We start from the raw sequence: 25,640 nt of genomic DNA on the forward strand, positions 1-25,640 counted from the left end.
ATTAGGGAAAGCCTTAAAGTGCAATCGTTAAAGGCAAACCTAGAGCCCTTACAATGGAGCCAGCAAGAAAGAGGAGAACTTCTCCTGTCTGGAAGCGAATTGATTGCTCATAACAAGGTTTGTATAAATTTATATAATTTATTATCATAACATCACATTATCCTCACCATATCGCTGTATAATCACAATGTGTATTATCTGCATGTTGAAGGTGAAATGTTTGCTGTGCTATAAAGAGCTGACTTACAGCAACAACACCTCCTCAATGCTTAGGCATTATCGTGCAATGCATGAGGATGCTCAACCTGCTGAAAACAGACCAGACACTAGTCAAAGTAATATTTAATCTTTATTTCATTATTTAAATCATGTGTAAGGCTCCTACCAGTGGCGTAACTATAGTAGGTGCAGCAAGTGCAGTCGCACCAGGGCCCGTGACCTCCCGGGGCCCGTCGCTACCCCCGCCCTGCCTTCTTTTTTTTGAGAATGTTAGAGCACGGAGAGTGAAGCGTCACTTTGACGAACTATCGGAAGATGAGCGCTTAACCGATGCAGAGAGATACTTTTTAATGCAACTCTGGACATCATAATCAGTCAGCTCTCCCAAAGATTTGCAAGTATGCGGGAAACTTGTCATGTGTTTGAGTCTTTACGTCCTGACCCTTCAACTTGCAGGTGATGATGAACTGCTTGAAAAGGCAAGACGTTTGTCAGACCATTATAGCAGGGACATTTCACAGAAGTCATCTATTTTTCAACTTGCCAAAATGCTGGTGGTAGATTATGACAGTGTAACATCCACATTCGGGGAAGTGTGTACTGCTCTCATGTTGTTTCTGACATTGCCTGTAACTGTGGCAACAGCTGAGCGATCTTTTTCCAAACTCAAACTTATTAAGGAGCAGCATGGGGCAGGAGAGGCTCAGTGGGTTAGCTATCCTGTCCATTGAAAATACGAGAGCCAGCATTAAATATTGGGAACATCGTTGACGATTTTGCACAACGAAAGATGGCCTTCTTCTAATGGCCTAATTCGCGCATATTGGGGATTGTATGCATATTAATTATTTTATTTGGTTTCTGCACGGTTAAATAAGTTAGGCTACATTAAGTTTTGTTTCTGCGCAGTGCGAGGTTATAAGCAAGCAATCTACGCTTCAGCAGAGGGTTGAAGAGGCGCATTGAGCGCATTGAGTGTTCCCATAATTCCATGCGAGTTGATGTTAATGCAGTAGCCTAATATTAGATTACCCTGGCCTGCAGGCTGTTAATAAAATAATTTTTAATGTTTTCACATGTAATAGGTCCTATGTAGTCGTGTGTTTTTTATTTGAAATTGTAATCTGTAACTACTAAACTACTTCGGTGCCTCAGGCCCTTTGCATAAACAATTGAAGTCACCCTTAATGTGTATTGCATGTATCAGAGCTAATTCATCCTGGGCCGAAATATGCCAGTATGGGGCCCGCGTAGCGCTTTCGCACCTGCCATGGAATTGTTACGCCACTGGCTCCTACAATACACCAGCATTGTACTGTGTTATAGATTACAGAAAGAAAATGGTGGATGAGGATTTGGTCAACATGGTCATCAAACACTCCCAACCCTTTTCTGTTGTGGATGACGTGGGGTTTAGGGAGCTTGTGCATGTGCTGGATCCATCCTATGTTCTCCCAACAAGAAAGGTACTGTATGTGAATAGACTAAAGTAGTTTATTATTATAAAGTCAGAATGAACAGTAACAATTAATATTTTCGTTCTCAGGCTTTGAAGTCCATGGTTGACACCCGGTATGAGGAAGCTAAGGAGAAGGCCAAAGAAAAATTAGACAATGTTGTTGCTGTTATCTTACGTCGGACATGTGGACGTCCATCAACATGGAGGCTTATCTGGCTGTGACTTGTCATTTTATTGATGCCAATGACCAGCTTGGGACAATCTTGGTGCAACATTTCCCAAACACCCATACTGCAGACAACTTGGCTATTGCCCATACCATGGTCATGGAGGAGTGGGGCATAAATGAAGTGAGGTGCCTTGTCACGGATGCTGCTGCCAATATGATTGCCTGTGTGAGGGCATTGAATGTTAGGCATGCAATATGCATTGCACATGCACATGCATTGAATTTAATTGTGAAGAAGTCTTTCGATGATGTGCCAGGCTTAAATGAGCTTTGCACCAAATGTAGGAAGCTTGTAACCTACTTCAGGACCAGCACAACAGGAAAAGAAAGACTGGCCCAAGTGCAGGTGCAGATGGGGAGGCCTACTCTGAAAATAATTACTGAGGTGGACACTCGATGGAACAGCACTTACAACATGCTGGAAAGGCTCTATGACCTGAGAGAGCCAGTGGGGGCAGCTCTAGCCTCTTTGAGGACAGATGTAAGCCCTCCTACTTCATTGGAGAATGATACAATGAAAGATGCTCTCGACCTCCTGGCCCCATTCCACCAGGCCACAGTAGAGCTTTCTGCAGAAAAAAGAGCGTCGGCTTCAGAGGTTATTCCCCTAATGAAGATGCTTATCCACACAATAGCAAGAAAGTCCGAGGGCATAACATCAAATATGGCAAGGCAGCTGGCTGACAACCTTGTCCGTCGCGTCAGAGAGCATGCATTACAAATAGAATCCATTAGTGTGATGACGATGCCTACATTGCTGGACCCTAGGTTAAAAAAACTAGGGTTCCTAAGTCCAGGGAAGCTCCGAGGAAGCCATTACAAGACTAAAGTCAGAATGTGTCAATGTTATCAGATGTTAGCAGCTCAAGTACCTGCCTCACAAGCTGGGCCATCTACAACCTGTGGTAAGTAGTCTATGTTTTATGTGAATTTTCACATTTGTAATGTCATGTAATGTGAACCATTGAGAAGTGAGTGTTTTCCCTTGTATAATTATAGGTGACCTTTGGCATCTACTGGATAGCACAGTGGATAACAGCAGACAGAGCTCCATTGTGACCGCAGATGCAACAATTGAGGTGGACCGTTATTTGTCAGAGAAAAATCTGGCAAGGACTTAGGATCCGCTGAGTTATTGGAACAAGCAAAAGCTTCAATATCCCAATTTATATAAGCTGGCACTTATGTTCTTATGTTGTCCGGCATCATCGGTGCCCTGTGAAAGGGTGTTTTCTAAGGCTGGAGAAGTGGTTTCCAAAAAGAGAAACCGCCTCAATCCAAATACTGTCAAAAACTTTTGTTTTTAAATAAAAATCAGTAAAAATTGTCCCATCCCTGTTGCAGTTTGCTGTTCCACACTCCCAGTTCCATAAGCACTACATAATTGCCCTCCCAGTTCCATAAGCACTACACAATTGCACTCCCAGTTCCATAAGCACTACACTATTGCACTCAGTCAGCACTGCACTCAGTGATTTCTTTACACTCATTTGGGGCATTCACAGTCATCACTAACCCAAAGAACTACTGAATAGTGTTATGTGTGTGTGAGTTATGTGTGCATAGGTAAACACAAGCAGAGTAAAATACTTTATTTAATACACAGGCAATATAAAAAGGGTGTGCCCACACCATGACAATTTGGTTGTTCAGGATGAATAGATTTGTGTGTGTGATACATTGCTTTGTACAGAAGGTGTCACTAGGGAGCACACTGTTACATGAGGCTTCAGGTAAACGAACCTTTTCGCGAACCAATGGGCTGGAAAGCCTCATTTGGCCATCATTACTTAAGAGAGCTTCCAGGTAGGAGTCTGAGTCTCGCCAAACAGGAATGAGGGGTTGTCAAAGACGAGGCCGGACAAAGACTGAGGGGAGACTGGGGTTTAAGTAGGGAGTGAGGTTGATTGGGAACAGGTGCAGGTCATTAGGGGAGCTTCAGGAGAGTGAGCAGTGGGTGTGGCTGGAGGGGAGTCTGGTGTGGCTGTGACACACACTGCTGTGTTATATAAATATATAATAATAATTATATATTATATAAAACACTGCAGTCTTAAATTTGCTTACACACTAAAACGAATGCTTAGACCAAAGCCTCAATACCTAAACTTCTTGTAGCATACCTTAAACACTGTGTAACCATACTGTAGCTTAAACACATGTTCTGCTTTGCACATTGTTTGCAAATCTGCAACGCAATTATTGCAAAACACTACCGTACATATGATTTCTTACATTAGACACTTCAAAAGTGAAATCTCCTGTTATCATTGAGAAAACAAAATGCATCAAAATGCAAGCACATCTAGTAATTGGTAAAACCCACACACATACCTGAAAACACTTACAGAGGAAACGGAACACGAAACAGTCTGAGGCTAAGCACTACAAATAGACTTCAGGTAAGTTATTGTGTACCATTTCAAGTGTGTACTTTACAATTGAGTACATGTGTAGAGTTCTGTATTTGCCCCTTTACTCCCAATTTCTAAAACCCATCGAATAATTATTTTCAGTGGGCCAATGAAACTATGACCACCAACATACCTGCATGCCTCTTTTGCAAGCAATGGAAGGGGCATGCAGAGACATTGAGTTGGGTCAGTTCAAGGGTGGATATGGCATGCAAGGTGATATTTTCCAGTAATTGTTTTTTTCTTTTTACTTTCGTTTTGTTGCTACATTTTTATTTGTTTAGAGTACATTCACTTACAGTATTGTATTGATAAGTGTGGTTCTATTCCCTAGTATTGTATTAATAAGTGTGGTTCTATTCCCTAGTATTGTATTGATAAGTGTGGTTCTATTCACTTACAGTATTGTATTGATAAGTGTGATTCTATTTTTCTTTATTTAGAATGTTTGTTTTTTATTTACTTTTGTTTGATTACTGCAGAAATTCTACTTTTGAGTTTCACAGAAGTCTGAGAAAATGACAAGATAGTGCATGTGTGTATGGTTCTGTTGCAATAATTTTTAGAAAGGGTTGTTGTGTGTTCAATGATTCATTTTGGCAGATGTGAGCTGTTTATCTCTATGTGTTATGTCTTATTCGTGTAGAGTTTTGACATAATGTGCCTAATTCTGCAAAAAGTGTAAGCAATAGGCAAAAACTGTATACAGAATGACTTCATTTCAGCATTGTTCAAATGTATTTGTAATGAACAGGTCAGCAAATGTCTGGAACTTTGCCATTACTGCACACTGAGTGGCCTAGCCATGTATAAAGTTATAGGAAATGAAATATTTTCATATAGGATTCATGCAGCTGGACTGTTCTGGATTAAGAGTCTAGACATATTTGACTGCCCTGGTGCCTGTGTCTGTGTGTGTATGTGTGTGTGTGCGTGTGTCTGTGTGTCTGTCTGTCTGTCTGTGTCTGTGTCTGTGTGTGTGTGTGTATAGAAGACCATGTGTGTGGAGTAAGCATATGTCTTCTACACGTGTGGTAATACATCAAACTTAAAAAAGGACACCGACTGAAGGAAATGTTATTTCAGTGTATTGAAGCAAAAACCATTTGAAAAGGCTTTGTTTGAAGTATGTTTGCTTGGAAACAGCTTTTCAGTATTCAAATGAATAACCTACTTTGTGTGCTCTACACCATCTCACTGCTGTGTCTAAAATACTCGTCCTTTTCACTTCACTTGAGTCCTCTCAGTTTCTTAACACCTCTTACGATGTGTTTATACAACTGCATAGTAATTCATTGTGAATTGCAGTGGTGTCGTGGGTGTCTTTGCTCTGTGGGAGCAAGGGAGTCGGGAAACAGCACACAGGCAGGGCTCTTTGCGAGTTCCAAAGAGATGGAAATGGCAGAATGGCAGGCAGGGAATAGGCAAATACAGAAGATGAAGCAACTGATAGAGCTTCCTGTAATGACAGTTCACCACATAGGGGAAGTAGCCAGAGAGGATAGGGCAATAAGGTCACTCGCATTCACGTCCATACACTCTCTCTCACACACACACACACACACTCACATTCACGTCCATACACTCTCTCTCACACACACACACACACACATACACACAAACACACAGCTGCTTACAGAGGGGCTACACAGGCAACACAGTTTCTCGGGTAAAATTGTACATTGGTATCTGTCAGCCCATGTAGAGGCTGGGTAGGATCCTGTGAGCTCTCCCCTCATGGTGAGTACGGCTCCTCTATGTTCTTCACAGCTTTTAGCAAGCCATGGATTGTGTGTGTGTGTGTGTGTGTGTCTATGTGAGTGTGTGCTTCAAACAAGGCTTTTGCTCTTGGCAGATGAGCAATACATGGGTTATTTTACCTTAATCAAATTACCTTTCTTAGTTTGCTGATATGGTGCTGTGGTCTTCACCTTTCACCAGATGACATATCCTCTATAGTGATTCAGACAAAAAAGTCTGGCATTCAGAGTATTTTTTTTACCAGAAACAAACAGGATTTCACAAAAAGTGTTCATATTCATATGTAATATGTGTACCAGAGAGATAACTACTAGTATATTTTGAAGTTGTGTTTTATATCTATGTTTAACTACTATCTGTATGTATCCATTTGTACTCTTTAATGAAATGAGTGAAGATATTATGTCATCTTTTGGTTCCTCAGCATATCATTGACAGTTTAACACATCTATGTCTATGTTTTAGAGAACTGCTAGTTTTGGTCTCCTATTCCCTACCAAATACCACAATACCAGAATGAACTACAGAGGCTACCATTACAGACAGTGGATTTGTACCATATCTATTCTCTTAATGCGTCTTTTCACATGTTACATCTTGAAGTACCTGTTAAACGCCCTCCTATTACAAAATATTGTAAATCTCTGGGAGGATAATTGAGGGCCTCTTTGAATAATGGCTGGGAGCATTCTTTGCCATCTTCTGTTTGGTAGCAACTAGCAACATTAAAAATGCAAAGTGCCACTGGAACAGTCACACCACCCAATAAGGGAACTTTTTTGACCCCAATTTGCATGGCATATAAAGGCACCTATTCATTAGTGATATTATGTCCCTGTTAATGCGAGTCAGTCAAGCACCTGAAATGTGTAACGCAATGCTTTGTCATTTTGTTTTTGGTGTAGTGATGCTGTGGGAGAGCACATGATTGACTAACAACTTAACGAACCAACTTCCTCTGTGATGACTTCACAAGTCTCATGCTAAACCAGAAAGTGTCACAAAGTTATCTAAAGACAGTCCTGTATTTAGAAGCACAGCAGCCACAGCATGATTAATGACTGTGGCCTTCACCAAAGAGGGGAGAGGTGGGGGTGGGTGGGAGGGTGGGGGGTGGGGGGGTAACAGGCAGCCATTTCTCCCGTTTTCTGTGCTTGGCTGGACTCTGAAATGTCAGCAGCACAGTTAGTTCCTCATTCTTGGACCTCTGACATAAGAATGCTTGTGCTGGGGCCTTATCAGTGTTTCCTGGTGATGGGCCCGCCCTGCCTCAAACAGCCCTTCATCTGAGCTGGGCAGTGCAGGCGCACCTGTTGGCGCAAAGTACTATAGTGTTGAGCCGTGTGAGGATGTGTTCACATTCTATTGCTGATAAACAGCGTTTGTTTATACCATGACAACATTTGCATGCTCATGCTGGACATGTAAATTAAGCTGCAGCTTTCAACTGCAGGATTTCTTTATTGACTAATTTCATAAAGTTTCAACTGCAGGATTTCTTTATTGACTAATTTCAAAAAGTTTCAGCTGCAGGATTTCTTTATTGACTAATTTCATAAAGTTTCAGCTGTTCAAGTCACATAAAGCAGGAGACCATCTCTCCAGACATATCTATTCTTTTTTCTTTCTTTCTTTCTTTCTTTCTTTCTTTCTTTCTTTCTTTCTTTCTTATTCAGTTCACTGTGTATTCAGCCTCCTGGTATAATTTATTTCTTATTTTATTTACAACCCCAAATCAGAAAAAGTTGGGATATTGTGTAAAATGTGAATAAAAACAAAATGTAATAACCTGCAAATCTCTTAAACTCGTATTTAGTTGCAAAAAGGACACAGACAACATATAACATGTTGAAAATGACAAATTTGACTATTTCATGTAAATATTATGTTCATTTTAAAGTTGATACCAGCAACAAGATACCAGCAAGTTGGGACAGGCCTGGGTAACATAATCCTGGAAAAGTTGTGTAATGATGAAGGAATGTTTCACAACTAGGGTAACTGGCAACACTATTGGGTATGGAAAAGAGCATCCCAGAGAGGCAGGGTCTCTTAGAAGTAAAGATAAATAGATAGAGATAGATAGATACTTTATTGATCCCCAAGGGGAAATTCAAGATGTAGGGGTATTCATCACTCTGTGTAAACCTGTGTGCACAACTGATGAAACAATGTAATTTTAATGCTTCCTAACATGAAATTGTGAAGTATTTGGGGAGTTTATCATCTACAGGACATAATATTATTAAAACATTCAGAGAATCCAGAGAAATCTTTGCAAACAAGGGAAAGAGCTGAAAAACAAATTGGATGGCCGTGGTCCTTTGGACCTCAGATGGCACTGCATCAACACCAGACCTGTTTCCAGACCTGTCATTGAATGAGCTCAGAACAACCACTGAAAACCAAAATTCTAACAGCCAAAACAGCCAAAATTGTATTGAGACATTATACAGAAAATACCACCGTCTTATCTGGGCCTGATTGTACCTGAGAGGTAACATGGAAAAAGGTGCTGCGGTTAGACTAATCAAAATGTGCCATTCTTTTTGGTAATTATGGACTCATGGGCTAAAGAGGAGAGGGCCAATCCAACTATCCAACTTTTTAGTTCTCAGTTCCCAGAAACCCAACATCTATGATGCGGTGTGGAGGAGCATAGTGCCTACAGCATGGGCATCTAGGCACATTTGGCAAAGCACAATCAATTCTGAATGAACAACATATACTGCCATCCAGGCAATGTCTTTTCCAGGGAAGACCTTGATATTTCAGGAAAACAATGCCAAAATGAATTCTGTACATATTTAGCAACAGTATCCAAATGCTAAAATGACCTGTCTGCAGTCCAGATTTGTCAAATTAGGTGCATCATGGAATGAAAAACATGACTAAGAATACCCCATACTGTTGAGTAACTGAAATCCTATATCGGGGAGTAATGGGACAACATTTCATTCTCCTCGGTTCCTAAACATTAACAGAATTTTGTTAAATGAAGAGGTGAAACAGTCCCTGTTCCGACTTTTTTTTAAAACATGTTGCTGGTATCAAATTCAAAATTAACATATTATTTTCCATGAAATAGTCCAAATTTTCATTTTCAACATTTGATATGTTGTCTATGTCCTTTTTGCTGCTAAATATAGGTTTATAAAACTTGTATATTATCACATTCTGTTTTTATTCACATTTTACACAACGACCCAACTATTTCTGATTTGGGGTTGTATTTAACCAATGCATTTCTTTATTAATCATATACAGAAGTTATAGAGGCGGTAGTGCTATACAGTTTTTGTCTGTTGATTGTTGGTAGGGTTTTTAATTCAGAGAACAAATCTACATTTTGATTAACTATGGTGGCATGTGGGAAATACAAGTGTGTTTGTTATAATATTTATAGGATAATATTTAAAAATCGTACACATTGTTTAAGAAAAGTAGAATTTTATGTGAATTTATTTTAAAGCTGAATGGAATATCCACCCAGTCTGATGCCCTACGCCTGGGGTTTTCACTTGATAGACAAGGAACAAAGTATGAGACAAGTATTTATTGGCCCAGGCAAAAACTTCCTGTTTTACAAAGTAGGTTGTAGAGACTTCCTGTATACAGACCAGTCATGCGGGGTCCAGAGCAGACAACTGTAGCCTAGATTTACTCTATAGAGTCAGAACTCTTCACATGGACTATGTCAGAAGTAGATAAGGTAAGAATCTTCAGAAGTGTTACTCTTCAAGAGTAATGCATTGCAAAAATCATTGCGGAACAACAATTTTGCGCGAGATAATCTTACTGGACGCAATGTTGACTCTGTGTCAAACATTTACTTTGAGAATTTTCCAGCACATCAAACGCTGAGTTAGACCTGCAGACCACACTCAAACACATTGCACACACTTTAATCTCACACAGACAAAGACATTGTCCTGCTCTGAAGTGTGAGAAAGGTGATGCTAATTATAACCGATTATGTCAGAGACAGTGGGTCACAGAGGGGAAAATCTTAAGATATTACTACTATGTTACAGGTACTATTTTATTGTTTACAAAACAACTTGTCACTTAATAATTCATTTCTTGGTTCTCTGTGTCATGGTTCTCTACCCTGGAAATCCAGAGTTCTCGCGAAAGCACAAATTGAATTTTCTCTGCGAGACACTCTGGCAATGAGTAACGATGCACGTTACTTTTACCCCTTGCATCGCGAGGAACCAATCACATCGGTGTATCTGATATAGGCGGGTTTAACAGGTGACAACAGCGCTGCAACGAATCAGTCAGTAAACATTGGTCGTAGTGTTATCCAATTGTGTGCAGTGACATTTTCAAATGCATACTTGGTGACGCCCCTCAAGTTAGGCCATTTTCATTACTCGTGGCCAGACCCTTAATCTTTCTAGATTACTAGGGTCTGGGTTTTCCAGGCTAATGGTTCTCAATGATACTATAAGTTTATTGTCATGGTACTAACCACTTATTACTGAACTGCAAGTCAAGTGCTAGTGCTAGTGCTAGTGTCATAGTGTAGAGCAACACGGACACTGACCACAAGTCAACCACTAACTCTTGCTCACTCTTCGGTTGTTTTGTTTGTTTGTCTATATGTCGTCAGGACAACAAGACAGATGTGAGGGCCATAATGGCTCGCTTCAACACAGGGACGTCCCCCGGTGACAGTGACGGTAAACCAGCGCCTGGGAGTCGGCCAAAAGTCCCCGTGCACCCCACGGTATCGTCGGGGCCCCCCATCAATGCTAAGAAACTGGTGCTGGAGGGCAGCCTGTCGGGCAGTGCGGTTTCCTCCACCACGGTGCCCAAGCCCAACTTCCTGAAAAGCACGGCGTCCACCAGCAGCGCCCCGGAGATGCGCGAGTCGCCCAGGCCCAAAGCACTGGCCAGCCGCTTTGAGGTGGCCCAGGAGAACACCAGTGCCAAGCCGAGCTTCGTCAAACAGTTTCCTCCCAGGCCCAAGCCTGGCGACGGCTTCCAGGACAGTGAGCCAAAGAGCCCCTTCCACAAGCAGCCTCTGCAGAAGCCGCCACTGGGTATAGCAGCAACAACAATGGTGGCTGACCACAAGCCGCCGACGCCGAAGCCTCCCCCTGCAGTCGCTAAGCCACCATGGCTCAAAGACACCATCAAGTCCGAGGACAGCGGCGCCACCCCGAGCCCACCAAAACTACTCCTCACACAAAAGCCCAAGAGCAGCCTCAATCAGTTCCGGCAGCAATCAGAGGGCTCTGGACCCCCAAAGCCCTTGGGAGTGCGCGCTGCTCAGAACATGTTCAACAGGGGGGAAGCCAAAGTGGAGGATGGGGGGATTGGTGAATCAGCAGTCGGTTCCAGACCCAAACCCCCTCTCACCATCCAGAAACCAGCCCTCACCAAGAAGCCGAGTGGCCCTGGGGGGCTGCTAGTCAGCGATGATCCCTCAGCCCCCAAAAGGAACCCTTTGCCCAATATTTTCGCCCTAGGGAGTGCCCCGGCTAAACCCAACAGACCCCCAAATGTCAACCTGGACAAGTTCAGTAACGGCATGGCAGTGCCCATGGCGGACGGTAAGTTCTAAAAACATTCTACAAATGTTACACCACATGATTATTCTCATGATGAAAAAAACAGTAGCTCAACCATTCACACATTAGCTTCAATGCAGAAAAGATTAATGCAAATAAACTCATAATTAACTGAAAGAATGAAAGCATTAAGGATTTTTGGTGTCTTGCTAAACAGACTATCTAAGAGGCATGTAAAATGGCAAAAACTTCACAGATGAGACTGTTTTCGGCAATTTAACACGGTGGTCTGCCCTGCTTTGCTCAATGGCCGGGACAATTATTGGGATGATAAATTGGGAATTTATCTATTCTTCAAGTGACCTTATATATACCTTATATATAGCATTATAATTTAGAAGACTATACCAAAAATAGTAAAAAGTTTCCTCAAAAAGTGGTATATTGCATACTACATACTGCTGCTTTCAGGCAATTAGGTAATTTGCATCTTGCTTAAACAAACCAAAGCAAACCAGAATTTGTATCTGTGCTGCTGAAGTCATTTATACCCTGGGTTTCATTTTCAATGTCAAACTACCCCCCCCCCATCCCCCACCCCCCGGACATCACACCACTGGTGTTTGTGGTTCTTTGACTTACTGCTTCTCTCTTGTTGACATATATTTTGCAGGTGTGACTCTGCACTGTGTAGACTCAATGCATTACTTGCTTCTTTTTCGAGCGATGACATCCTGAGTGAAAAGAAATGGGATAGTTGACAGGCTCAGTGGGTACAATGGCTCGGTTGTCAACATTTCAGAATTTTATGCAGAAAGAGAAATGCTGAGCAAGAGGGGGTGAAACCCAACTTCCTGTATCAACACATTCAACTTCCCATTTAGGTTTCTCCTTTTTCTGTTTGCTGAGAAAAAATCGAGAAGCTTTTCACTAAATGGGAACCAACATGGGGGAAAGGTTTCATTTTAGGGCCCTGGCACTTTGCTGAGACTAAAAAAAAAACGAAACCTGAACAAACACCTGCTTCAACCTATGACAGCTGTTACATGACATTAATAACTATGCGTCAAGTCTCTGTACCATAATTCTTGATTTGTTGAATCAAGGAAGTTTTGCCCAAAGAATACAGTATGGTTTGGGCCCTAATTTGAACGCAAAGTGCAAAGTCTTTTAACTAAAGCTATATTTCAATAACAAGGCAAAATCTATTTGTTACTTTAATACCATGACAAAGGTTGTCATCAGTGGGTTAAGTCAGTGTTCCCACATGCCACACAACAGCTTAACTAAAACACAAACACTAAACACAAACACTAACACAACAACAGATACTTTCCTTGTTGCCTGACTTATTGCGCTTTGCACACTATCAGAAATCCGCCCTCCGGCTCCTGTGCTTAAGAAGAGCGGCCCCCCTCCTCCACCGGCTGCCCACCCCAGCAGCCAGGCCACCTCCTCTGGGCCAACACCCCCTGCCCTTCCCCCCTGTCTGCCCCCAAGACCTCCAGGAGCCATGTGAGTAGCCAGCAGTGAGTCCACTGGGGCTAGAGGGAGTGGCCTCAGCAGCAGTTATGCAGTTGGTCATAACAATCTGATGTTTGAGATTAGTTTAACTGGTCAGTTTTGGATCGAGTTTGAAACTTTACAGTGTTTGTTTCTTTCGCAGTTGAAAAAATAGTTGAGGCATGTCTAGTTTTAACTGCTGAGTGGATAAAGGGTTAATAATAATAATGATATATTCTTTATGGATTCACATGACTTATGGTATCTTCAGTGCAAAGATAAATAACTGTTAGGTCAGAATCTGACCATCTGTACAATTGCCATCTGCCAGCTGTGTAACCTCCAACTTATGTGTGGAGTCTACTTTGTTTTCCATATTTGATATTTCATAAAATGTGACATTACTTCAAATAAGCTGTTACCACACAATTCACGTGCAGAACACAGCCTGGGTCAGATGACAACTATGATGATCTTGGGTCCATGAATCCCCCACCACTCCCAGCTGGAGGTGATCTCCCTTTTTTCTGGAACATGCTTACTGTGATCCTGAGCCTAGTGATTACTATCGTCCCTACAGTATATCCTCAGTTTAAGCATTGCATTTCATTGTTTCACTTTTTTTGTGACATTTATAGATAAATCAAGTGAAATTTATTGTAAACTGAAAGTGAAATGTAAAATGTGATTTATTTGAAAGGCCTTTGTTTGAATCAGAACTATATATAACCTATAAAATTGGGCCAAGGAAGTCCCCAAAAAGCACCATGCTTTACTGTGCAAGACTAGGTTAAATGAAGGCAACTAAACTGGACATCTGAAAGGGCAAGTTTAGCTTACATTGTGTCTTTCTTCCTGCAGGACACCCGGGTCAAAGACATGAGGTAAGACAGAGACCAGTTTAGCCTACTCTGACGGGAACTTGTGAATGTCTTAATTCAGTACACCACAAACTCTGTGGGGAATTTCTTACTTTAGTGTGGCTGACACAAGGGTTTAAAAAAGGATTTTATCGTATGTAGATCCTGTTCTGAGGTCTTCTTGTGCTACCCCTGCACTGGTAGTTTTTAAGGAAAATAGTTTACCAACTATAAATTCACTCATTTCCCTTTAGTGTTGTGTAACAAGTTTTAATGGTCTATGTTACTTTCACTTTCACTTAATAACAATGTTGCTTTTTCATTTTCTGTGTTGTTACTTTCGCTATGTTTTGTTACTTTCCAACTATTTTATCATCCATAATATGACAGTGTAACCTCTTCTCTGTGACTTTCTCTTTGAGCAGGACAGTGAAAGTGAGGAGGAGATGTATGAGGATCTTGATGACAAATGGTAGGTCATTTTCTCCATGGGGTTTCAAGGCAAAAAGGAAGTGTACTATGAAAATAACTATTGCCAAATGCTGCCATCTGTTGGACACAATGTGTGTAATGTATTTCAGAATTAATCAAACTGCTGTGTCAGAGATTAAATATTCAACATTTGATTTAGTGATAATTACACAGATATTTTATATTCAGAGAGGTCAAAGTGCTCCTGAGAGACAATAAAAAACCTAATGGCAACTGTTTCCCCCTCTTCTTTACAGGGTGCAAATGGAAAAGGAACAAGAGAAGAAGAAAGAGAAGGAGGATAAGAAACGAATTGAACAAGAAAAGAAAGAACAGAAAGAGCGTGAACGAAAAGAAAACGACGCTAGGAAGAAATTCAAGGTGAATTTGTAAAGCAGACATGTGCTTGGACTGTCATTTGCAATATGCACCATTTCCATATAGCACAAGACAAAGAGCCCCTTCCACAAGCATTTGAACATATATACCAAACAAACAAGCTAAATATTTCGGTTACACTTTACTTGACAGTATTGACATAAGAGTGACATGACACTGTCATGAACCTGTCATGAACGTGTCATAAAAAAGTCATAAACGTTTATGACATAACGCTTCTGTTATTAAGTGACATTCGGTTTTTGTCATAACAAGTTAAGGTTAGGGTTAGGATTAGGGTTAGGTTGAGGGTTACAGTTAGGGTTAGGATTAGGGTTTGAGGTTAGGATTAGGGTTAGGGTCAGGGTTCATGTGTCATGACAGTGTCATGTGTTCATGATAGTGTCATGTCACTCTTATGTCAATACTGTCAAGTAAAGTGTAAATATTTCTTTGTGTAACAAGCTCCTTGGAAACTAGTGCAGCTATGTATATATAATTGTGTCTTTTATGTGTTGCTTTGATACATTTTTTCTGTCTTTGTGTGATACAGCTGACAGGTCCGGTGCAAATCATCCATAAAGCCAAAGCAAGAGTAGACTGCAAAGGTGGGAAGACCGAGCTCACCTTGAAGCAGGGAGAATCCATCGACATCATCCGCATTGGGGACAATCCTGAAGGCCGTTGGCTTGCCAGGAGTCAAGATGGCTCCTGTGAGTGTCCATCGGTACAGAGGGCGTAGGGGGCATGGTGGGGAAAGTGTCCATAGAAAGATATGCGAACGGTCACGAAAACAAAACACCAAGACCCAACAAAATGTGCACACATCAAAAGCACACACACATCCATAAGGCTGATATGTAAACCTTATATCATATAACCGTATAACCGTATACCTTATCGACTTGACTTGATCTGTGAAATCATCGTAAAGGTACTAACCATTCTCTTCTTAACTCTACTTTATACTGCAGATGGCTATGTGAGAACAGATTCAGTGGACATTGACTTCCAGAGTTTAAAACAAATTCCTGGTCAAATGATTGATGATGATCCAGAGGTGTATGATGACATTGGCGCACAGCATGACACTGGCAGGTAAAGAGGCACATACAAATAGACTATGGAACCCTGCACAAAACAAACTGGTTCAATACCAGTAACTGCTTCAAGGCAGATGATGCATAGTGTGGGGGGTCTAAAATATGTACTGTAATAGTGCCTAAATTAGGGCTGCACAATTAATCGCAATATCTGTCAGAAATCTGTCTGACATCTGTCCCAAAATGGTGCAGCCCTAGAATAAATTCAATAAAAGAAATTAATGAAATGAAGTCATGCAAGTGAAATTGGATGAAAAGGATGTAAAAAGTGAAAGATCTTTGTTTTCCTTTTCAGTGGAATCAATGGTCAAGGAGGTGAGTGCAAGACTTGCATTTAGTAAAATGACCTGCAGGTAAAACTTCCAGTAAAATATGTTATATCATGAAATATTAATGTGACTCTTGTTCTTCTCAAGTCATCTTACCACCTCCACCTGGAGAAGATGGGGAGATATATGACGATTTGGATGATCCCAGTTTTATTAGGTGAGAGCATTTATGTTAGTGTGTGTGTGTGTGTGTGTGTGTGTGTGTGTGTGTGTGTGTTTGTGTCATGTGGATATTTCTTCTAACTCCACCAACATCCTCTTCTGAAGCCCTGATCCACAGGACGTCAAGTCCCCTCCCAAGCGCGGTTTCCTTCAGATGTTCTTCAGAGCCCCAGGCCATAATACTGAGTAATATCCACAGTAGTAAGATGGATCAGGACAATATACTGTTACTAATTTCTAACCCCTTGCCTCTAATATTAACTATCCTAATTATTCATTGAAAAGTACTAATTCCAATTCACCAATCAATGAATCAATCAACTACCCATAAATACTGAGGCTAATCAACTGTGCATGAGACGTTATGGGTTTTTTCTCTAATCCCTGACTTTAATGAATAATTGTTTTATTAGGTTAAGATATATTTGATGTGGAACCAGTGCCTGGTTTTCTCCAGTTACGCAATTGTTTCCTAACACAATGCATGATTTTACCTATTGAATATCACAATATATCTGCATGACATGTTCAAACAATCAAACCATCAGACTCCACGTTCGATTGATATCCTGGACAGGTTTGATATCGGCGACATTAAATCATGATTTCCTCTTGGTATGTTTCAGTGTGCCGCCTCCACCACAGTTCACCCCAGATGTCAACGCCGGTAATTTCTCTTTCCCACCTTTTACTCATGTCTGTCTTTCACCCATAACGGGGTCCTAATTTAAATGCAGGCAAAGTGCAAAGTCTAAAGTGTAACTAAAGTTAATTTAATAATGTGGCAAAATGTATTTGATGACAAATGAATAACTTTTCCTCCCCTCTGTCTTTCTCCTCATCAACCCTAGACGAGGAGATTTATGATGATGTGGACTCCCAAGGCTTCCCTCCCCCTCCTCCCATCAGCAGGTGTGTGTGTGTGTGTGTGTGTGTGTGTGTGTGTGTTCTCCTTCAATATCATTCATTTTTGTTTCTGTCAGTTTGCCTAAATTTAAGCCGAAGAATGAAGACAAGGATCCCAAGAGGCAGAAGAAATTAGAAAAGGAGGAAAAGGATTTCAGGAAGAAGTTCAAAGTAAGTATGTTTGAGCTGAAACACACAGACACTTAGTTTTTGGCAGTCAGTGATGTGGGGCCTGTGTGTGTCATATCACTTCAAGATGGAGCACATTACACAATCAAAAATGTTTCCATTTCTGCTTGCAGTTTGAGGGTGATATCAACACTCTCTACCAAGTGAGCATCCTCCCCTCCCTGTCTTGCAAAAAGTGGGGAGGCAAGGACTTGCCTTTAACACCTGGAGAAACCCTGGATGTCATCATAAAAGCTCAGGACAATAAACTTGTTTGTAGGAACTCAGAGGGCAAGTGTAAGTAGAGATATCACATTTTATCTCATTTTACCAACTTATCTCATATTACCAACTTAGCAATTTATCTCTTATATATGTGTGACTCTTTCCCATTGTGGAATAATAAAGTTCACCTTGACCTTGATCTTTATGTGCATGTGTTTTTTTGTTTGTTTGTTTGTTTTTGCAGTTGGATACGTTTCAGTCAGCCATATTGTTGTAGAGTAAGTGCCACGCAAAGCCACCTTCATTTTTAATGATAGGGCACATGCACATTGAAATACTATCTGTTTTCACACACACACACACACACACACACGCACACACACAGACACACACACACTCACACAGAAAGAGATTTGATACAAAATAATTTAACTATTTTTTTTTCTATTTTGCTACACAGAGATGCTGATATTTATGATGACATTGGGGATGGTACGTTTGAGCTGTCTAGTTAAATGCAAATGTGATGTAGGCCTATTTCATGAAAGTGACAGCTATAAATATTTCTGTCAAATTTTAAATAATACTGTTATTAACAAGTCAATTTTAGGTTTCACTACTAAAGTTAATAGGCCAATTAGTCAACTTACTGACCTGCCTTGCACGCTCTTTCTCATTCATTTCCAGAGTGTATCTATGACAATGACTAATGGACGCCATATTGTGCCAGAGTCCACGCATCCACTCAAGAGTTCAGCTATGTTTTTTTTTTTACTATTTGCGCTGTGCTTATTTATTGGTTGTGTCTAACAGGATAATTGTTTGTCATTTTGTATCATTTGTCAAATGAGGGTCACAGTGAAGGGTCGATGTACTGTATTTTTAAATAACATATTTTTTCTTGTTCATTCTGTGGTTTGGGACAGGCCTACTTAGCTTATTTTTCCATGACAAGGCTACCTGTAAAATGTAGGCTATAGTGAATTCATGTTGTGTAAGTGGTCTAAATGAGGGTTTTACTATTTGAAGACCTGCACCTTTTGATGAAATCAAACCATTTATTTGCATGTAAAAAAACTACATTGGCATAGGCATTATACTTTACAAATGTAATTATTACACACCATAGGCCTACTCTTTAAATGCCTTTCTTCACTGAGTTGGCCCTGACGTTTGCTATGTGTAGCCTAAGCAACTACTGAATAGGGCATCTTTTGCAAACAGTATTTGCACTTGTACAATGTCGTTTTAAAGATGAAATAAAATAAACTGTCTTTAATTGACCTTGCAGATAAGTCTATGACTATTTCCTTTATACAAATCAGCTTTGACACAGTAAGCTACCTGTGGCCTGGCCTTTAGCATGAGGTCACGTAAAGCTACAGTTTGATTGTGCTGATACGGAATTCTTTGACACATGTGAAAAGGACACACACTCACCTCCACTTCTGCAAAATGGCAACAACAGCACTGAGCCAGTCGGTGGGTGCGAAACGTAGACATGGGTGGGTGGGCGGGGGCGGAGGGGATCTTCTCGCGACAATTTCCGTTGTTTCCGGTGTTGTGAATGTGTCTGGAAAGATGGCGGTCAGCATCCGAGGCCGTCCTATCCGGAGTATACGGATGCGAGGTAAGACAGATCGGTTTCCATGAGCCACGGGAATCTGTGACTACTGAAAAAATAATGCTTTGTTATTGTGCTTTGTTAGAGCCAAAACGAATTTGGCAAATCATGATGTGTGGTTTGCATTGACAGGACGGAATGACAGCGGGGAGGAAAACGTACCGCTCGATCTCACCAGAGGTAAGGGAGAGAGACAGAAGGAGGGCACCAACTTGTCTAGTACTTGTGAGCTAGCCGAATGATATTATTGAAGTGCGTGTTCATAACTGAAAAATATATAGTTGAAACTGAATACATTTAACGTATGGGAAACATTTATATAAAAAGGCGTGGCCCAGCAGAATGTATGACAATGTGAACACTGTTCTCTTTGTGTCGGGTGGTTTCCTTAATGTTTATCTCAAGACAAGCCACATAACATTTGCTACCTGTAAAGCTAACGCGTGTTAGCTTTAAAGAGATGTTAATGTCCAGAAGTTGATGTGAAGTGTGCATGAAAAAAGAATGCCAACCAGAGATTATATTCTGCATGGTATGCGTGCGTGCATGCCCATCACCTTTTCTCTGAAGCCGTGGTGCACGCACGTTTGTACAAAGTAGTCAGCATAGCAAACAAAAATATGGGTTGTTAGTTCAGACTATTGTTACTATCACGAGCGACTGCATGAGTTGCAGTTGACAGCACATACAAGAGTCTGCGCACTTGTTTTGTGACACCCACATAGGATGGGCATTCCTTTGGTGTAAACACGGACACAGTAGCCTAACGTTAGCGTGTTTGCAACGGGGTAGGGCCGCGCCAGCATTAGTTCCCCGCCGCCAGGGTCAATGCGGGTGGACTGCAAGATCGATAATGGAATACAAATCACAATGGAAACATCAACAATTAACTTAGACAGTCAACTCTTTATGGATTAGCCTAGTTGGGTGTCCGTCTGGCCTATATACTAAGCATGAATAGAATGGCTGTGAGCACACAGCGCTGTGTCGTGCAGAACGTCCTTTTTGTTTATAGTGTGCCCATTGCCCTCTGAGTGGCCTGCCATCCGTCCCACGTCTTTCATATGATGTGTTTCAGTAGTCTTGACTCCTCTAGTGCAAGTGGTGTTGTGTTCTGTAGAGGAAGGGCGTGGGGAGGTTGAAGTCGAAGAGGAATGCACAGTCCAGTCCAGTGAATGGAGACACTGCGACAAGAAAGACGTGCACAAATTGAGTTGGCAGGGGAATGCGTCTGAGTCAGCTGTGTTGATGAAGATTGCGTCTCTCATGCTTTCTGGTGCCGGAATGCACGATAACAGCCTGTCCACTGCTAACCCCTTCCTCCTCCCAGCCCCCTGGCTACAGAAAGATGTTGATGATCACATCACGTTACAGGAAAGACTATACACATCAATACACGTGCAGAAATTGTGTTCTTTGTTTCTGAGTCTGGATGTGGTCGTAGTTTTGCATGAGTAACGTTAAGTAATGGCCCAGAATCAACGCGGCTGTGGTAAGCAGCAGATCACCTTTGGCCTTTGTCTCGGCAGGGTTGACCCATGATCTTTGCGTAATTGGTGAACTGCGCTGGACTTGAAATGACTCACACATCCTGTTTACCAGTTCTTGACAGAACTGTCAAGATGAACACTGAAACAATAGCCCCACGCTCCAATCTCTGTAGGAGAGCATGGTCACTTGGCATTGAATGTCTCATACAATCCAGCTGCTTGAACCTCGTTGTATGTTGACAGCCAAATATGAGTCACTTTCTCTCTGTGCGTGGCCGGTTGGAGCACAGTTGTTGCTTTTGGATTAGGTGTGAGCGGTTTTGGATTAGGTGTGAGCGCGTTGACAGTGCTTTGTTCAGTGTTTGAGAATCGTTGGTACTACTCTGAAGTTGGTTCTTCAGAATGGAGGTGCCTTTATTTAGCTGCCCTGATCCATACTGTTGTTGTTTCCAGTTTTGTAAGCTTAGTTCTAATGTGACATTGTCACGCTCACAGGGGCCCTGTAAGAACACACTGGGGAGTTGAAGTTTGGAAAGTATTGGAAGTATGTGGGTCTTTAAAGTAAGGGAGGGGCATGAATAATCAACTGGTCAAAGTGATGGTCCTCTGGGAAAAATCCTAGAAATCCTCCTAACTGGTCAAAGGAACACTCCACTTAAAGGTGAACAGTTTTCTGGAGAGAGTGAGAGTGTGTAACTAGTTCTGTGTAACTAGTTTATGACCAGGATAATTGGGGGCATCTGATCAACTTGACTGTGCGCTGTTGTTTGTGTTGGCTGGCTACTGTGAGGCGCATTACTGAGTGTCTCCCCTACAACAAAGGCCAGTTCAGTCCCCCCCCCCCCCCCCAATCCCCGACAAAAGGCCCGGCTGGTCAGACAGAGTATAGGGGGAGAGATCCTCGTTCCACGTGGTGACATCACTGCATCCTCTCTGTCTCCCTGCAGAGCTGGCCCGGGTCCAGGCAGGAAGCGGCAAGCGAGAGGAGGGGAGGGGACTGTTGACCCCACTTCACCTCTCCTCTCCTTCACTCCATTCACAAAGTCATGCAAGCCACACGCAGCCTGCTTCCGCTTCTGGGTTCAGTGCACCAGAGACACACACACACACACACACACACACACACACACACACACACAGAAAACATGAATCTACTGTTTCCGTTTGAAGATGATCAAAGAAAGACCCTGAGGGGTATTAAATGAACTTGCGAAGCCCAATGCTTTATTCTCTGTGTGTGTGTGTGTGTGTGTTTTTGGGGGGGTGAGGTGCATAGAAGGAGCAGGCTAATTGTGTTGCCTCTGTTGCTTACGTCTCCTTCGCGCCTTCCAGGGCTGGTTTGCGTTGGGCTTCTTTGAAACAAGAGCTACCCCAGATTTCCTCTGGAACCTGAGGGAAGCGTTGCACAATTTCCCCGAACCACACATAGACTCGCCGACCTAATTGCATGCGCCTTTGTTGTGCTGGAGCCACTGCTGTTCTGTATAGGGCCTTCACAAGACGGGTCCATGGTTCACTGCCCTGCACTGATGCACTAAGAAAGAGACGTCTGCTTTCTGATGTCAGGCTTGCTAGCTCTCATGCTTTTTCAGACAGTCTCAACGCCAATGAACATCATCTTTTCGGCTCTTTCCATTGACACCAGTGCAAGTCATGCAAACGTTTCAGCAGGCACAACTCCACCTCTTGCAAGGGCAACAGTAAGTTCTGGTGACCCATCTGACCTCCTCCCCTGTGCTGTGCATCCTCCCTGATGAGGATGATAGTGGTGGTTGTGATGAGGAGGAGGATGAGGATGGTGATTGACGGACAGCTCAGCTGCTGTTTTCCACTGACCAGTTCCCAGAGGGGAAAAACATCTCAGACCAAAGTCAGATCCAAAGGTCAGATGGAACGGCTGAGGATTATTTTTATCCTCCCATCAGTAATTTGTTATTGAAATAGTGCCATTTTTCTATGCCTGGAGGCTCGTTACTATTTTGAGTGTTTGTTCTTGGGTGCACATTATTTGTTTATCATCGCAAAAATGGGATTATATTGACAAATCTACTGGCACAATAGACTTCCACTACCCAGCATCACAATAGCATCACAATGCAGTCAGGTGTTTGACACAATGGGAAGTGTGTTTAATGCTACACTGTGCTGTATACTAACTGGGAGTTGCATTTCGTGCATGTACATCTGAATTGAGATTGTCTTTTGTTTTTGTTTTTTTTTTTTGGGGGAGGGGGGGCGGCATCAGCAGAGTGCAACCTACCCATTATGTCCACATAAATAGGCATGGCTAAGCAGCGTGCTGTCTTGTGATGTGTTGTCTGGTGTCATTTAATACACTTGTGTCCCTTGCTAAGAGCTCCTTTTTAGTTCCTGTGCTTGTTGTTTCATTGGTAGCTAGGCCTGCTCACTGGCTGAAAGGGCTGCTGTTTTGACATGGTGCTCTTATCAAAGCAGAGATGTTGGGAAAGTGACAGAGAGGCACCAAATTCATTAGGATTCTAGAAACATCCATCATTCTTCTCACTGTCAAAATACATGATACATCTCTGTGTACATTCTGCAACTTGTGCTGAAGAGAGCAGAATGCTACAATAGACTCCTGCAAACAAACATACCATTTTTGAATGCTGTTTATAAAGAGAGGCCATTTTATTTGGGATGCTTTTTAGAAAGTGTTCTGTGTCTTTTTTTTCCAGCCATGACCAGTGTTTAATCTCCATTTCTTTCTTTTGCGCTTCCAGACCCCGCCGACAATCTGCGCGAAATCCTTCAGAATGTGGCGAAGCAGCAAGGCGTCTCCAACATGCGGAAACTGGGCCACCTAAACAACTTCATCAAGGTCTGTCTGTTCTGCAGAGGCACAGAAACACGGTCTGTTCTGCAGAGGCACAGAAACACTGTCTGTTCTGCAGAGACATAGAAACACTGTCTGTTCTGCAGAGACATAGAAACACTGTCTGTTCTGCAGAGGCACAGAAACACTGGCTTAAGGTTCATGTGAGACAACCGAAATAAATAGCCTTTTTTCCCATGTCTCAAAGAAGGAGTCCCTGAACTCCTTGAGTTCCAGTTTTTCTAGTGCTGTGTGTGTGTGTGTGTGTGTGTGTGTGTGTGTGTGCGCGTGTGCGTGTGTTTGCTGTATCTGTGTGTGTTTGTGTGTGTTTGTGTGTGTGTGTGTGTGTGTGTGTGTGTGTGTGTGTGTGTGTGTGTGTGTGTGTGTGTGTGTGTGTGTGTGTGTGTGTGTGTGTGTGTGTGTGTGTGTGTGTGTGTGTGTGTGTGTGTGTGTGTGTGTGTGTGTGTGTGTGTGTGTGTGTGTGTGTGTGTGTGTGTGTGTGTGTGTGTGTGTGTGTGTGAGAGAGACTAGGGAGAGCCTCAAGGGCCAGAAACCAGGCCATTTTCGGAGCAGTCCTCAGGAGAGCGTTTTCTTGGTGCAGTGTGAGCACTGCACCAAAATATCACCCTCCCACCCCCCCGCCCCGCCACTCTCCACGGTGCCCCTCACTGAGAGAGCTGAGCATCGCGCTTTTTATGTAATCATGTTCCTCTCCTCTCATTCAAAATATTTCATTGATGCTTGTGGGGGTTTGAGTGTGGGGAGGGTGGTTTTTCGGGTGGTTATATCACACTATGGAGCGAAGAGAGAGAGAGAGACGATTAATCCACTCGCCTCGCTCCCAGGAGCCTACAACTGTAGTGTGCACTGCGCCACTGCTGAGATGCTCGCTATGCTAACGTGATCTGCGATCTCTTGGCTAAGGCCACGGCTGAGAGGCTGGGTAAACAGATGCATTATGGGTCCATGTTGGCCCTGTAAGTAAAGGGTGATTTAACTGGTGTGAGAGGAGATGATGCAGGGCTCGCTCTCTCTCTCTCTCTCTCTCTCTCTCTCTCTCTCTCTCTCTCTCTCTCTCTCTCTCTCTCTCTCTCTCTCTCTCTCTCTCTCTCTCTCTCTCTCTCAGGGTCCTTTGATGATTGTGAGTGTGAGATTGCAGAGGTGTTTTTTAAAAAAGGGCAAGGAAATAGCCCTGGAAACTTCCACGTGTGCATCAGTGTAAAATGAACGCGTGTCTCATTTGCACTGCCACACATGAGGAGGTAGAGGTGAGCGAGGGAGAGCTTGAGTACTTTGTGAGCAAGACCCTGACGCATCTCTGAAACGTGGGGCTTGTCTCCAAGGAAAGGCCAGCTCTTTAGCGAGCACCTCTCTCACCTCATGGTCCTGCTCAGGTCAATGAGCTTCAGTTGTTCAGAGTTGAGAGCGCTGGTCCTGTAGTAGTGGCCTGCAGGGGAGACGAGAGCTCTGGTCCTGTAGTAGTGGCCTGCAGGGGAGAGGAGAGCGCTGGTCCTGTAGTAGTGGCCTGCAGGGGAGACGAGAGCTCTGGTCCTGTAGTAGTGGCCTGCAGGGGAGACGAGAGCTCTGGTCCTGTAGTAGTGGCCTGCAGGGGAGACGAGAGCGCTGGTCCTGTAGTCGTGGCCTGCAGTGGAGAGGAGGCCGATGATGGATGAGTGGAGTGCAGGAGGCCACTGCAGAAGCCAGGCTAACAGAGATCACTGACCTCACTGCTGGCCTCTGCTACTGCATGTCATGGAGGAGGAGGACAGAACACACACACACAAGCTTTTACTGTGTAGGTGCTGCTGTGTTGCCAGATGTGGTAGCATGCAATCCTGTGTATTTCTGGCTGTCATTTTTATCGAATTGTTTGTTGATCATTTAAATGGATGTTGCTGATTAATTTGAATGCTAGACTGAATGAATACTAAAACCATTCAGGAGAGAAGAATGGAATTAGATGAGGCTTATATGCTGTATATGG

The 25,640-nt window shown here is 42.6% G+C and overlaps 2 protein-coding genes across 6 annotated transcripts in view; both read left to right on the forward strand.

Moving 5' to 3' along the window:
• The first annotated feature begins 5,835 nt into the window (after positions 1-5,835).
• Positions 5,836-18,992, forward strand: fyb1b (FYN binding protein 1 b). Of its 4 annotated transcripts, none has more exons than XM_076283536.1 (19): positions 5,836-6,061; positions 10,701-11,646; positions 12,978-13,119; positions 13,548-13,618; positions 13,969-13,991; positions 14,393-14,439; positions 14,696-14,819; positions 15,370-15,529; positions 15,791-15,914; positions 16,215-16,234; positions 16,336-16,405; positions 16,516-16,596; positions 17,037-17,077; positions 17,262-17,322; positions 17,394-17,487; positions 17,619-17,781; positions 17,954-17,987; positions 18,170-18,201; positions 18,397-18,992. In XM_076283536.1, exons 1-19 carry the CDS (start codon positions 6,059-6,061, stop codon positions 18,417-18,419), a joined length of 2,259 nt encoding a protein of 752 aa, XP_076139651.1. In that variant the 5' UTR covers positions 5,836-6,058; the 3' UTR covers positions 18,420-18,992. The 4 variants fall into 4 exon arrangements, 3 of the variants coding, with proteins under 3 accessions (XP_076139651.1, XP_076139650.1, XP_076139652.1); XM_076283535.1 differs by lacking the exon at positions 5,836-6,061 and adding an exon at positions 9,691-9,794; XM_076283537.1 differs by lacking the exons at positions 5,836-6,061; positions 16,516-16,596 and adding an exon at positions 9,691-9,794.
• A 283-nt stretch (positions 18,993-19,275) lies between these two features.
• LOC143122725 (rapamycin-insensitive companion of mTOR-like) overlaps positions 19,276-25,640 on the forward strand; it is a 46,586-nt gene continuing 40,221 nt past the window's right edge. Inside the window, exons 1-3 of one of the 2 annotated variants that reach the window (XM_076283540.1) lie at positions 19,276-19,339; positions 19,466-19,513; positions 23,565-23,662. In XM_076283540.1, coding sequence (XP_076139655.1) covers positions 19,291-19,339; positions 19,466-19,513; positions 23,565-23,662 — 195 coding nt within the window. In that variant the 5' untranslated portion in view covers positions 19,276-19,290. The remainder of the gene's footprint in view (positions 19,340-19,465; positions 19,514-23,564; positions 23,663-25,640) is intronic. The other variant, XM_076283538.1, reaches the window with a different exon arrangement.

Source organism: Alosa pseudoharengus, unplaced genomic scaffold, assembly GCF_046254945.1.
Source record: "Alosa pseudoharengus isolate Yale_2024_CS ecotype anadromous, Long Island Sound unplaced genomic scaffold, YU_APseudo_1.1 YU_APseudo_1.1_scf_14, whole genome shotgun sequence".
Taxonomy (NCBI): Eukaryota; Metazoa; Chordata; class Actinopteri; order Clupeiformes; family Clupeidae; genus Alosa; species Alosa pseudoharengus.

Excerpts from the sequence above, each read along its gene's own strand:
- fyb1b (XM_076283535.1), top strand. Across the intron at positions 17,488-17,618 it reads ATTTCAGGAAGAAGTTCAAA|TTTGAGGGTGATATCAACAC; the intron begins GTAAGTATGTTT and ends TTCTGCTTGCAG. Across the intron at positions 18,202-18,396 it reads TTATGATGACATTGGGGATG|AGTGTATCTATGACAATGAC; the intron begins GTACGTTTGAGC and ends ATTCATTTCCAG.